The sequence below is a fragment of the Bufo bufo genome, chromosome 6 (genome assembly GCF_905171765.1).
Source record: "Bufo bufo chromosome 6, aBufBuf1.1, whole genome shotgun sequence".
In the NCBI taxonomy this organism is placed as follows: Eukaryota; Metazoa; Chordata; class Amphibia; order Anura; family Bufonidae; genus Bufo; species Bufo bufo.
Window position 1 is genome coordinate 437,910,905 of NC_053394.1, and position 14,438 is coordinate 437,925,342.

The following is a 14,438-nucleotide window of genomic DNA, read 5'->3' on the forward strand; positions in this document are numbered from 1 at the left end:
AGTATAATAGAAATGACTGACATCACCGCTATAATCTCCAGGTTATAATCTCCAGGACATATAACAGTATAATAGATATGACTGACATCACCGCTATAATCTCCAGGACATATAACAGTATAATAGATATCACTGACATCACTGCTATAATCTCCAGGTTATAATCTCCAGGACATATAACAGTATAATAGATATGACTGACATCACCGCTATAATCTCCAGGACATATAACAGTATAATAGATATGACTGACATCACCACTATAATCTCCAGGTTATAATCTCCAGGACATATAACAGTATAATAGATATGACTGACATCACGGCTATAATCTCCAGGTTATAATCTCCAGGACATATAACAGTATAATAGATATGACTGACATCACCGCTATAATCTCCAGGTTATAATCTCCAGGACATATAACAGTATAATAGATATCACTGACATCACCGCTATAATCTCCGGGTTATAATCTCCAGGACATATAACAGTATAATAGATATGACTGACATCACCGCTATAATCTCCAGGTTATAATCTCCAGGACATATAACAGTATAATAGATATGACTGACATCACCTCTATAATCTCCAGGACATATAACAGTATAATAGATATGACTGACATCACGGCTATAATCTCCAGGACATATAACAGTATAATAGATATGACTGACATCACCGCTATAATCTCCAGGTTATAATCTCCAGGACATATAACAGTATAATAGATATGACTGACATCACCTCTATAATCTCCAGGTTATAATCTCCAGGACATATAACAGTATAATAGATATGACTGACATCACCGCTATAATCTCCAGGTTATAATCTCCAGGACATATAACAGTATAATAGATATGACTGACATCACCGCTATAATCTCCGGGTTATAATCTCCAGGACATATAACAGTATAATAGATATGACTGACATCACCGCTATAATCTCCAGGTTATAATCTCCAGGACATATAACAGTATAATAGATATGACTGACATCACCGCTATAATCTCCAGGTTATAATCTCCAGGACATATAACAGTATAATAGATATGACTGACATCACAGCTATGATCTCCAGGTTATAATCTCCAGGACATATAACAGTATAATAGATATGACTGACATCACGGCTATAATCTCCAGGTTATAATCTCCAGGACATATAACAGTATAATAGATATGACTGACATCACCGCTATAATCTCCAGGTTATAATCTCCAGGACATATAACAGTATAATAGATATGACTGACATCACAGCTATAATCTCCAGGTTATAATCTCCAGGACATATAACAGTATAATAGATATGACTGACATCACCGCTATAATCTCCAGGACATATAACAGTATAATAGAAATGACTGACATCACCGCTATAATCTCCAGGTTATAATCTCCAGGACATATAACAGTATAATAGATATGACTGACATCACCGCTATAATCTCCAGGTTATAATCTCCAGGACATATAACAGTATAATAGATATGACTGACATCACCGCTATAATCTCCAGGTTATAATCTCCAGGACATATAACAGTATAGTAGATATGACTGACATCACCGCTATAATCTCCAGGTTATAATCTCCAGGACATATAACAGTATAATAGATATGACTGACATCACAGCTATAATCTCCAGGTTATAATCTCCAGGACATATAACAGTATAATAGATATGACTGACATCACCGCTATAATCTCCAGGACATATAACAGTATAATAGAAATGACTGACATCACCGCTATAATCTCCAGGTTATAATCTCCAGGACATATAACAGTATAATAGATATGACTGACATCACCGCTATAATCTCCAGGTTATAATCTCCAGGACATATAACAGTATAATAGATATGACTGACATCACCGCTATAATCTCCAGGACATATAACAGTATAATAGAAATGACTGACATCACCGCTATAATCTCCAGGTTATAATCTCCAGGACATATAACAGTATAATAGATATGACTGACATCACCGCTATAATCTCCAGGACATATAACAGTATGGTAGATATGACTGACATCACCGCTATAATCTCCAGGACATATAACAGTATAATAGATATGACTGACATCACCGCTATAATCTCCAGGTTATAATCTCCAGGACATATAACAGTATAATAGATATGACTGACATCACCGCTATAATCTCCAGGACATATAACAGTATAATAGATATGACTGACATCACGGCTATAATCTCCAGGTTATAATCTCCAGGACATATAACAGTATAATAGATATAACTGACATCACGGCTATAATCTCCAGGACATATAACAGTATAATAGATATGACTGACATCACGGCTATAATCTCCAGGTTATAATCTCCAGGACATATAACAGTATAATAGATATGACTGACATCACGGCTATAATCTCCAGGACATATAACAGTATAATAGATATGACTGACATCACCACTATAATCTCCAGGTTATAATCTCCAGGACATATAACAGTATAATAGATATGACTGACATCACTGCTATAATCTCCAGGACATATAACAGTATAATAGATATGACTGACATCACCGCTATAATCTCCAGGTTATAATCTCCAGGACATATAACAGTATAATAGATATGACTGACATCACGGCTATAATCTCCAGGACATATAACAGTATAATAGATATGACTGACATCACCGCTATAATCTCCAGGTTATAATCTCCAGGACATATAACAGTATAATAGATATGACTGACATCACGGCTATAATCTCCAGGTTATAATCTCCAGGACATATAACAGTATAATAGATATGACTGACATCACCGCTATAATCTCCAGGCTATAATCTCCAGGACATATAACAGTATAATAGATATGACTGACATCACGGCTATAATCTCCAGGTTATAATCTCCAGGACATATAACAGTATAATAGATGTGACTGACATCACCGCTATAATCTCCAGGTTATAATCTCCAGGACATATAACAGTATAATAGATATGACTGACATCACTGCTATAATCTCCAGGACATATAACAGTATAATAGATATGACTGACATCACCGCTATAATCTCCAGGTTATAATCTCCAGGACATATAACAGTATAATAGATATGACTGACATCACGGCTATAATCTCCAGGACATATAACAGTATAATAGATATCACTGACATCACGGCTATAATCTCCAGGACATATAACAGTATAATAGATATGACTGACATCACAGCTATAATCTCCAGGTTATAATCTCCAGGACATATAACAGTATAATAGATATGACTGACATCACGGCTATAATCTCCAGGTTATAATCTCCAGGACATATAACAGTATAATAGATATGACTGACATCACCGCTATAATCTCCAGGACATATAACAGTATAGTAGATATGACTGACATCACCGCTATAATCTCCAGGTTATAATCTCCAGGACATATAACAGTATAATAGATATGACTGACATCACAGCTATAATCTCCAGGTTATAATCTCCAGGACATATAACAGTATAATAGATATGACTGACATCACCGCTATAATCTCCAGGACATATAACAGTATAATAGATATGACTGACATCACCGCTATAATCTCCAGGTTATAATCTCCAGGACATATAACAGTATAATAGATATGACTGACATCACCGCTATAATCTCCAGGACATATAACAGTATAATAGAAATGACTGACATCACCGCTATAATCTCCAGGTTATAATCTCCAGGACATATAACAGTATAATAGATATGACTGACATCACCGCTATAATCTCCAGGACATATAACAGTATAGTAGAAATGACTGACATCACCGCTATAATCTCCAGGACATATAACAGTATAATAGATATAACTGACATCACCGCTATAATCTCCAGGACATATAACAGTATAATAGATATGACTGACATCACCGCTATAATCTCCGGATTATAATCTCCAGGACATATAACAGTATAATAGATATGACTGACATCACCGCTATAATCTCCAGGACATATAACAGTATAGTAGATATGACTGACATCACCGCTATAATCTCCGGATTATAATCTCCAGGACATATAACAGTATAATAGATATGACTGACATCACCGCTATAATCTCCAGGACATATAACAGTATAATAGATATGACTGACATCACCGCTATAATCTCCAGGACATATAACAGTATAATAGATATGACTGACATCACCGCTATAATCTCCGGATTATAATCTCCAGGACATATAACAGTATAATAGATATGACTGACATCACAGCTATAATCTCCAGGTTATAATCTCCAGGACATATAACAGTATAATAGATATGACTGACATCACCGCTATAATCTCCAGGACATATAACAGTATAATAGATATGACTGACATCACCGCTATAATCTCCAGGACATATAACAGTATAGTAGAAATGACTGACATCACCGCTATAATCTCCAGGACATATAACAGTATAATAGATATGACTGACATCACCGCTATAATCTCCAGGACATATAACAGTATAATAGATATGACTGACATCACCGCTATAATCTCCAGGACATATAACAGTATAATAGATATGACTGACATCACCGCTATAATCTCCGGATTATAATCTCCAGGACATATAACAGTATAATAGATATGACTGACATCACCGCTATAATCTCCAGGACATATAACAGTATAGTAGATATGACTGACATCACTGCTATAATCTCCGGGTTATAATCTCCAGGACATATAACAGTATAATAGATATGACTGACATCACTGCTATAATCTCCAGGTTATAATCTCCAGGACATATAACAGTATAATAGATATGACTGACATCACCGCTATAATCTCCAGGACATATAACAGTATAATAGATATGACTGACATCACCGCTATAATCTCCAGGTTATATAACAGTATAATAGATATGACTGACATCACCGCTATAATCTCCAGGTTATAATCTCCAGGACATATAACAGTATAATAGAAATGACTGACATCACCGCTATAATCTCCAGGTTATAATCTCCAGGACATATAACAGTATAATAGATATGACTGACATCACCGCTATAATCTCCAGGTTATAATCTCCAGGACATATAACAGTATAATAGATATGACTGACATCACCGCTATAATCTCCAGGACATATAACAGTATAATAGATATGACTGACATCACCGCTATAATCTCCAGGTTATAATCTCCAGGACATATAACAGTATAATAGATATGACTGACATCACCGCTATAATCTCCAGGACATATAACAGTATAATAGATATCACTGACATCACTGCTATAATCTCCAGGTTATAATCTCCAGGACATATAACAGTATAATAGATATGACTGACATCACCGCTATAATCTCCAGGACATATAACAGTATAGTAGATATGACTGACATCACCGCTATAATCTCCAGGTTATAATCTCCAGGACATATAACAGTATAATAGAAATGACTGACATCACCGCTATAATCTCCAGGTTATAATCTCCAGGACATATAACAGTATAATAGATATGACTGACATCACCGCTATAATCTCCAGGTTATAATCTCCAGGACATATAACAGTATAATAGATATGACTGACATCACCGCTATAATCTCCAGGACATATAACAGTATAATAGATATCACTGACATCACTGCTATAATCTCCAGGTTATAATCTCCAGGATATATAACAGTATAATAGATATGACTGACATCACCGCTATAATCTCCAGGACATATAACAGTATAATAGATATGACTGACATCACCACTATAATCTCCAGGTTATAATCTCCAGGACATATAACAGTATAATAGATATGACTGACATCACGGCTATAATCTCCAGGTTATAATCTCCAGGACATATAACAGTATAATAGATATCACTGACATCACCGCTATAATCTCCGGGTTATAATCTCCAGGACATATAACAGTATAATAGATATGACTGACATCACCGCTATAATCTCCAGGTTATAATCTCCAGGACATATAACAGTATAATAGATATGACTGACATCACCTCTATTATCTCCAGGTTATAATCTCCAGGACATATAACAGTATAATAGATATGACTGACATCACCGCTATAATCTCCAGGTTATAATCTCCAGGACATATAACAGTATAATAGATATGACTGACATCACCGCTATAATCTCCAGGACATATAACAGTATAGTAGATATGACTGACATCACCGCTATAATCTCCAGGACATATAACAGTATAATAGATATGACTGACATCACCGCTATAATCTCCAGGACATATAACAGTATAGTAGATATGACTGACATCACCGCTATAATCTCCAGGACATATAACAGTATAATAGATATGACTGACATCACCTCTATAATCTCCAGGACATATAACAGTATAATAGATATGACTGACATCACCGCTATAATCTCCAGGACATATAACAGTATAATAGATATGACTGACATCACCGCTATAATCTCCAGGTTATAATCTCCAGGACATATAACAGTATAATAGATATGACTGACATCACGGCTATAATCTCCAGGTTATAATCTCCAGGACATATAACAGTATAATAGATATGACTGACATCACGGCTATAATCTCCAGGTTATAATCTCCAGGACATATAACAGTATAATAGATATGACTGACATCACCGCTATAATCTCCAGGTTATAATCTCCAGGACATATAATAGTATAAATATGACTGCTATAATCTCCAGGTTATAATCTCCAGCAGGGCCCCCGTTATAATCTCCAGCAGGGCCCCTCAGCCTTACGTTCTCCCACCAGCAGGATCCTCACGTCCTTCTTCATGCTGCCCGGCCTGTGGGGGGCACTGGGCCTGTTCCACACGCCAGGACCCCGGAGTCACCTCACGGAGAGGTCCTTACTGAGGAGACTGGAGGACGGTGGCCCGGTGGGGACAAGGGGGGCGGGGCACGTAGGGAACATGACGCATCACGGAGAGGCGGGGCAAGAGAGGCCAGACAGTTTTGGTGTGGACACTAATGGGCATGCGCGGGAGAGGGCGGGATCACAACATGCGGCAGAAGATTTACAAACGCGTAGGGTCTATAGAGCACCTGTGCGCATGCGTGTGAGAAGGCGGGATCTTGAGTGAAAGTGTATTAGTGTAGCGGATGTGTCCAGTATTGTCTCTCCATGTGGGATGTTAGATCTGGTTGTGAGAGAGAGAGAGGGGGCGGCCTAAAACTGGTGTCACCACCAGGCTGTGTAGTAATAACCCTGGTGTCACCTCCTGCTGTGTAGTAATAACCCTGGTGTCACCTCCCGCTGTGTAGTAATAATGGTGTACAGGACCCTGGTGTCACCTCCCGCTGTCTCCTCCAGGCTGTGTAGTAATAATGGTGTACAGGACCCTGGTGTCACCTCTCGCTGTATCTCCTCCAGGCTGTGTAGTAATAATGGTGTACAGGACCCTGGTGTCACCTCCCGCTGTGTCTCCTCCAGGCTGTGTAGTAATAATGGTGTACAGGACCCTGGTGTCACCTCCTTCTGTGTAGTAATAATGGTGTACAGGACCCTGGTGTCACCTCCTGCTGTGTAGTAATAATGGTGTACAGGACCCTGGTGTCACCTCCTTCTGTGTAGTAATAATGGTGTACAGGACCCTGGTGTCACCTCCTGCTGTATCTCCTCCAGGCTGTGTAGTAATAATGGTGTACAGGACCCTGGTGTCACCTCCTGCTGTGTAGTAATAATGGTGTACAGGACCCTGGTGTCACCTCCTGCTGTATCTCCTCCAGGCTGTGTAGTAATAATGGTGTACAGGACCCTGGTGTCACCTCCTGCTGTGTAGTAATAATGGTGTACAGGACCCTGGTGTCACCTCCTGCTGTGTAGTAATAATGGTGTACAGGACCCTGGTGTCACCTCCTTCTGTGTAGTAATAATGGTGTACAGTACCCTGGTGCCACCTCCTGCTGTATCTCCTCCAGGCTGTGTAGTAATAATGGTGTACAGGACCCTGGTGTCACCTCCTGCTGTGTAGTAATAATGGTGTACAGGACCCTGGTGTCACCCTCTTCTGTGTAGTAATAATGGTGTACAGTACCCTGGTGTCACCTCCCGCTGTGTAGTAATAATGGTGTACAGGACCCTGGTGTCACCTCCCGCTGTGTAGTAATAATGGTGTACAGGACCCTGGTGTCACCTCCTGCTGTGTAGTAATAATGGTGTACAGGACCCTGGTGTCACCTCCCGCTGTGTAGTAATAATGGTGTACAGGACCCTGGTGTCACCTCCCGCTGTGTAGTAATAATGGTGTACAGGACCCTGGTGTCACCTCCCGCTGTGTAGTAATAATGGTGTACAGGACCCTGGTGTCACCTCCCGCTGTGTAGTAATAATGGTGTACAGGACCCTGGTGTCACCCTCTTCTGTGTAGTAATAATGGTGTACAGGACCCTGGTGTTACCTCCTGCTGTGTCTCCTCCAGGCTGTGTAGTAATAATGGTGTACAGGACCCTGGTGTCACCTCCTGCTGTCTCCTCCAGGCTGTGTAGTAATAATGGTGTACAGGACCCTGGTGTCACTTCCGGCTGTGTAGTAATAATGGTGTACTGGACCCTGGTGTCACCTCCTGCTGTGTCTCCTCCAGGCTGTGTAGTAATAATGGTGTACAGGACCCTGGTGTCGCCTCTCCCTGTATCTCCTCCAGGCTGTGTAGTAATAATGGTGTACAGGACCCTGGTGTCACCTCCCGCTGTGTCTCCTCTAGGCTGTGTAGTAATAATGGTGTACAGGACCCTGGTGTCACCTCCTGCTGTCTACTCCAGGCTGTGTAGTAATAATGGTGTACAGGACCCTGGTGTCACCTCCTGCCTGCTGTGTAGTAATAATGGTGTACAGGACCCTGGTGTCACCTCCCGCTGTGTAGTAATAATGGTGTACAGGACCCTGGTGTCATCTCCCGCTGTGTAGTAATAATGGTGTACAGGACCCTGGTGTCACCTCCCGCTGTGTCTCCTCCAGGCTGTGTAGTAATAATGGTGTACAGGACCCTGGTGTCACCTCCCGCTGTGTCTCCTCCAGGCTGTGTAGTAATAATGGTGTACAGGACCCTGGTGTCACCTCCTGCTGTGTAGTAATAATGGTGTACAGGACCCTGGTGTCACCTCCTGCTGTGTAGTAATAATGGTGTACAGGACCCTGGTGTCACCCTCTTCTGTGTAGTAATAATGGTGGTGTGCAGGACCCTGGTGTCTCCTCCCGCTGTGTAGTAATAATGGTGTACAGGACCCTGGTGTCACCTCCCGCTGTGTAGTAATAATGGTGTACAGGACCCTGGTGTCACCTCCTGCTGTGTAGTAATAATGGTGTACAGGACCCTGGTGTCACCTCCCGCTGTGTAGTAATAATGGTGTACAGGACCCTGGTGTCACCTCCTGCTGTGTAGTAATAATGGTGTACAGGACCCTGGTGTCACCTCCTGCTGTGTAGTAATAATGGTGTACAGGACCCTGGTGTCACCTCCTGCTGTGTAGTAATAATGGTGTACTAGGACCCTGGTGTCACCTCCTGCTGTGTAGTAATAATGGTGTACAGGACCCTGGTGTCACCTCCCGCTGTGTAGTAATAATGGTGTACAGGACCCTGGTGTTACCTCCTGCTGTGTCTCCTCCAGGCTGTGTAGTAATAATGGTGTACAGGACCCTGGTGTCACCTCCCGCTGTGTCTCCTCCAGGCTGTGTAGTAATAATGGTGTACAGGACCCTGGTGTCACTTCCGGCTGTGTAGTAATAATGGTGTACTGGACCCTGGTGTCACCTCCTGCTGTATCGCCTCCAGGCTGTGTAGTAATAATGGTGTACAGGACCCGGGTGTCACCTCCTGCTGTGTCTCCTCCAGGCTGTGTAGTAATAATGGTGTACAGGACCCTGGTGTCACCTCCCGCTGTGTCTCCTCTAGGCTGTGTAGTAATAATGGTGTACAGGACCCTGGTGTCACCTCCTGCTGTCTACTCCAGGCTGTGTAGTAATAATGGTGTACAGGACCCTGGTGTCACCTCCTGCCTGCTGTGTAGTAATAATGGTGTACAGGACCCTGGTGTCACCTCCCGCTGTGTAGTAATAATGGTGTACAGGACCCTGGTGTCACCTCCCGCTGTGTAGTAATAATGGTGTACAGGACCCTGGTGTCACCTACTGCTGTCTCCTCCAGGCTGTGTAGTAATAATGGTGTACAGGACCCTGGTGTTTCCTCCTGCTGTCACCTCCAGGCTGTGTAGTAATAATGGTGTACAGGACCCTGGTGTCACCTCTCGCTGTATCTCCTCTAGGCTGTGTAGTAATAATGGTGTACAGGACCCTGGTGTCACCTCCCGCTGTGTCTCCTCCAGGCTGTGTAGTAATAATGGTGTACAGTACCCTGGTGTCACCTCCCGCTGTGTAGTAATAATGGTGTACAGGACCCTGGTGTCACCTCCTGCTGTGTAGTAATAATGGTGTACAGGACCCTGGTGTCACCTCCTGCTTTGTCTCCTCCAGGCTGTTTAGTAATAATGGTGTACAGGACCCCGGTGTCACATTCGCTGTGTAGTAATAATGGTGTGCAGGACCCTTGTGTCTCCTCCAGGTTGTGTAGTAATAATAATGGTGTACAGGACCCTTGTGTCACATCCCGCTGTGTAGTAATAATGGTGTACAGGACCCTGGTGTCACCTCCCGCTTTGTCTCCTCCAGGCTTTGTAGTAATAATGGTGTACAGGACCCTGGTGTCTCCTCCAGGTTGTGTAGTAATAATGGTGTACAGGACCCTGGTGTCACCTCCCGCTGTGTCTCCTCTAGGCTGTGTAGTAATAATGGTGTACAGGACCCTGGTGTCACCTCCTGCTGTGTAGTAATAATGGTGTACAGGACCCTGGTGTGAACTCCCGCTGTGTAGTAATAATGGTGGTGTGCAGGACCCTGGTGTCACCTCCCGCTGTGTCTCCTTCAGGCTGTGTAGTAATAATGGTGTACAGGACCCTGGTGTCACATCCCGCTGTGTAGTAATAATGGTGTACAGGACCCTGGTGTCACCTCCTGCTGTCTCCTCCAGGCTGTGTAGTAATAATGGTGTACAGGACCCTGATGTCACCTCATGCTGTGTAGTAATAATGGTGTACAGGACCCTGGTGTCACCTCCCGCTGTGTAGTAATAATGGTGTACAGGACCCTGGTGTCACCTCCTGCTGTGTCTCCTCCAGGCTGTGTAGTAATAATGGTGTACAGGACCCTGGTGTCACCTCCTGCTGTGTCTCCTCCAGGCTGTGTAGTAATAATGGTGTACAGGACCCTGGTGTCACCTCTCGCTGTATCTCCTCCAGGCTGTGTAGTAATAATGGTGTACAGGACCCTGGTGTCACCTCCTGCTGTGTAGTAATAATGGTGTACAGGACCCTGGTGTCACCTCCTGCTGTGTAGTAATAATGGTGTACAGGACCCTGGTGTCACCCTCTTCTGTGTAGTAATAATGGTGTACAGTACCCTGGTGTCACCTCCCGCTGTGTAGTAATAATGGTGTACAGGACCCTGGTGTCACCTCCCGCTGTGTAGTAATAATGGTGTACAGGACCCTGGTGTCACCTCCTGCTGTGTAGTAATAATGGTGTACAGGACCCTGGTGTCACCTCCCGCTGTGTAGTAATAATGGTGTACAGGACCCTGGTGTCACCTCCCGCTGTGTAGTAATAATGGTGTACAGGACCCTGGTGTCACCTCCCGCTGTGTAGTAATAATGGTGTACAGGACCCTGGTGTCACCCTCTTCTGTGTAGTAATAATGGTGTACAGGACCCTGGTGTCACCTCCTGCTGTGTAGTAATAATGGTGTACAGGACCCTGGTGTCACCTCCCGCTGTGTAGTAATAATGGTGTACAGGACCCTGGTGTCACCTCCTGCTGTGTAGTAATAATGGTGTACAGGACCCTGGTGTCACCTCCTGCTGTGTAGTAATAATGGTGTACAGGACCCTGGTGTCACCTCCTGCTGTGTAGTAATAATGGTGTACAGGACCCTGGTGTCACCCTCTTCTGTGTAGTAATAATGGTGTACAGTACCCTGGTGTCACCTCCCGCTGTGTAGTAATAATGGTGTACAGGACCCTGGTGTCACCTCCCGCTGTGTAGTAATAATGGTGTACAGGACCCTGGTGTCACCTCCTGCTGTGTAGTAATAATGGTGTACAGGACCCTGGTGTCACCTCCCGCTGTGTAGTAATAATGGTGTACAGGACCCTGGTGTCACCTCCTGCTGTGTAGTAATAATGGTGTACAGGACCCTGGTGTCACCTCATGCTTTGTCTCCTCCAGGCTGTTTAGTAATAATGGTGTACAGGACCCTGGTGTCACCTCCTGCTGTGTAGTAATAATGGTGTACAGGACCCTGGTGTCACCTCCTGCTGTGTAGTAATAATGGTGTACAGGACCCTGGTGTCACCTCCTGCTGTGTAGTAATAATGGTGTACAGGACCATGGTGTCACATTCGCTGTGTAGTAATAATGGTGTGCAGGACCCTTGTGTCTCCTCCAGGCTGTGTAGTAATAATGGTGTACAGGACCCTGGTGTCACATCCCGCTGTGTAGTAATAATGGTGGTGTGTCTTCCCGCAAGATGACAGCCTGGAGGTGTCATCTTCCCGCACCCCTCCCCTCGGGAAGTTGTTTGATGGTTGTACTTAAGAAAGCGGCATGACGTAGGTGTGCCGCGCTCCTCCTCTGGCTGCCCTCTCCTCTCTCTCCCCCACCTCGCTACCGATGTAAACCGTCGAAGGGACGCTGATCCCAGACCAGCCCTGGCTAATCGAGCCCAGATGGGACCGATGGGACCGTGATCTGCTGAGACGCTACCTCCTGTATGCTATCTGCTCTGAGCGGTCCCCTGTTTCCCGATGTGACCTGCCGCCTGCCGTTTCGCCCTGCCGTCTGCCGTGACCTGCTGTGATCCAACTTGCCGTTTATTACCTGTCCTGAGCGGTCCCTGCTACTCGTTGTGATTTGCCGTTCCGTCCTCCCGCCTGCTGCCTCTACGGTACCTGCCTTGAGCCGCTGCCTGCGGACCGCTGTATGGAGTCTGCTCTGCCCTTCGCTTGCTGCCGGCTGTGACCCGCCTCCATGCTGTTCGTTGCCTCTGATCGGTGGTGTGCCGGTGTCTTGCTGCGTGTGGTCTACTTCCTGTGAGGTATTGGGGGCGCTGGAGCTGGGGAGCCTGGTGAATTACTGGGCTGCGGTATCCGCGGGTGGAGTGGAGAGCCTGGGTCTGGTGTCCAGTGGATGAATTTGGAGATCTCTCTCTACTATTAACCTACTAACATACTTTTGGTAGACGGCAGTGGACTGGTGTTGTTGGCGGGGGGGCGCTGTGAGGTCGGGGTGTACTATACTCCACGATATCTTTTGTGGCCCTTGTTGGATTCCCGTGGGGTTGTCAGCTGTATGACTCGCTGTGGTCACTGGAGCTGGGTCCTGGGAACTTATGGAACGGTTCCCCCCCCTTTTTTTTCTACAGATGAAGCGACAAGGCCCAAGAGGACCCCTTTTCCATTGATAGATTTTGGGACTTCCTCTGTCTAGCCTACTTGGATGGATTGTCTGGATGGATTGATCCTTTAAAAATTGCAGTCGTCACTGGGGAACTTACGCGGGCGCTTTTGTCATTATAGCGGGGCGGTTGAAAAGCTATATTTTTGGGGGCCCTAACCAGGAAGCAAGATCGGTGTCATTGCTGGGTAACCTGCTGTCGTACTCAGTAAACTGGACTTACATACTAACTCTAATCTCAATAAGTTATTTAGTTATTCAGCGGTCCCGGCTTGCTTTCATGAATAGGACTCTCATAGAATGATTACTAACTATAGTTTGTTTGTTATTGGCCTTGTACCTCTCTCTGCTCTATGTGATGATTGTTATATAATTATCTGCAACCGTTTATAGCCTTTTATTTGGGGGAGGTAACTATCTATTTAGTCTGCAACTAGCTTGTGTGTAGGGCTGCGCTTCTACCCAGTATCCGCTTTCTATCATTTATCCTGTACTTATCTTTTTCTTCTTATGAGTATTTGATACCATTAATAATCGGCCTTTTGAGGTGCTGAGTTGGGGCGTTGAATTGTGTTTATAACCGCAGTTTACTTATTTAGATAGAAAATGCCGCCAAAATTTCGCAAATCAGGAGGACTGACCTCCCCAAAAGGAGGTTCAGGGGGGATCCCACAGGCCCGATTAGATAAATTTCTGAAGTCACCACCACCTAAAACTAGAGGAGGGGTACATAGGTCTGCTCCTCAGATTGAGCCAGGATTAGATAATACGGATCTGTTAGAACGGGGTTTATCAAAGGCCAGTTCCTCCCATAGTGAAGGTTTTGATAGTATTAATAAAAAACTCCAGGATATATTGGGAGTAGTAAACGCT

The 14,438-nt window shown here is 43.9% G+C and overlaps 1 protein-coding gene across 3 annotated transcripts in view; it reads right to left on the reverse strand.

The window, feature by feature from the left end:
• The window catches only part of RHOT1 (ras homolog family member T1), a 48,449-nt gene extending 41,496 nt beyond the window's left edge, over window positions 1-6,953 (reverse strand). For all 3 annotated transcript variants that reach the window (XM_040438905.1, XM_040438908.1, XM_040438907.1), the window contains exon 1: window positions 6,802-6,953. In XM_040438905.1, coding sequence (XP_040294839.1) covers window positions 6,802-6,838 — 37 coding nt within the window. In that variant the 5' untranslated portion in view covers window positions 6,839-6,953. The remainder of the gene's footprint in view (window positions 1-6,801) is intronic.
• Between the last annotated feature and the right edge of the window lie 7,485 nt (window positions 6,954-14,438).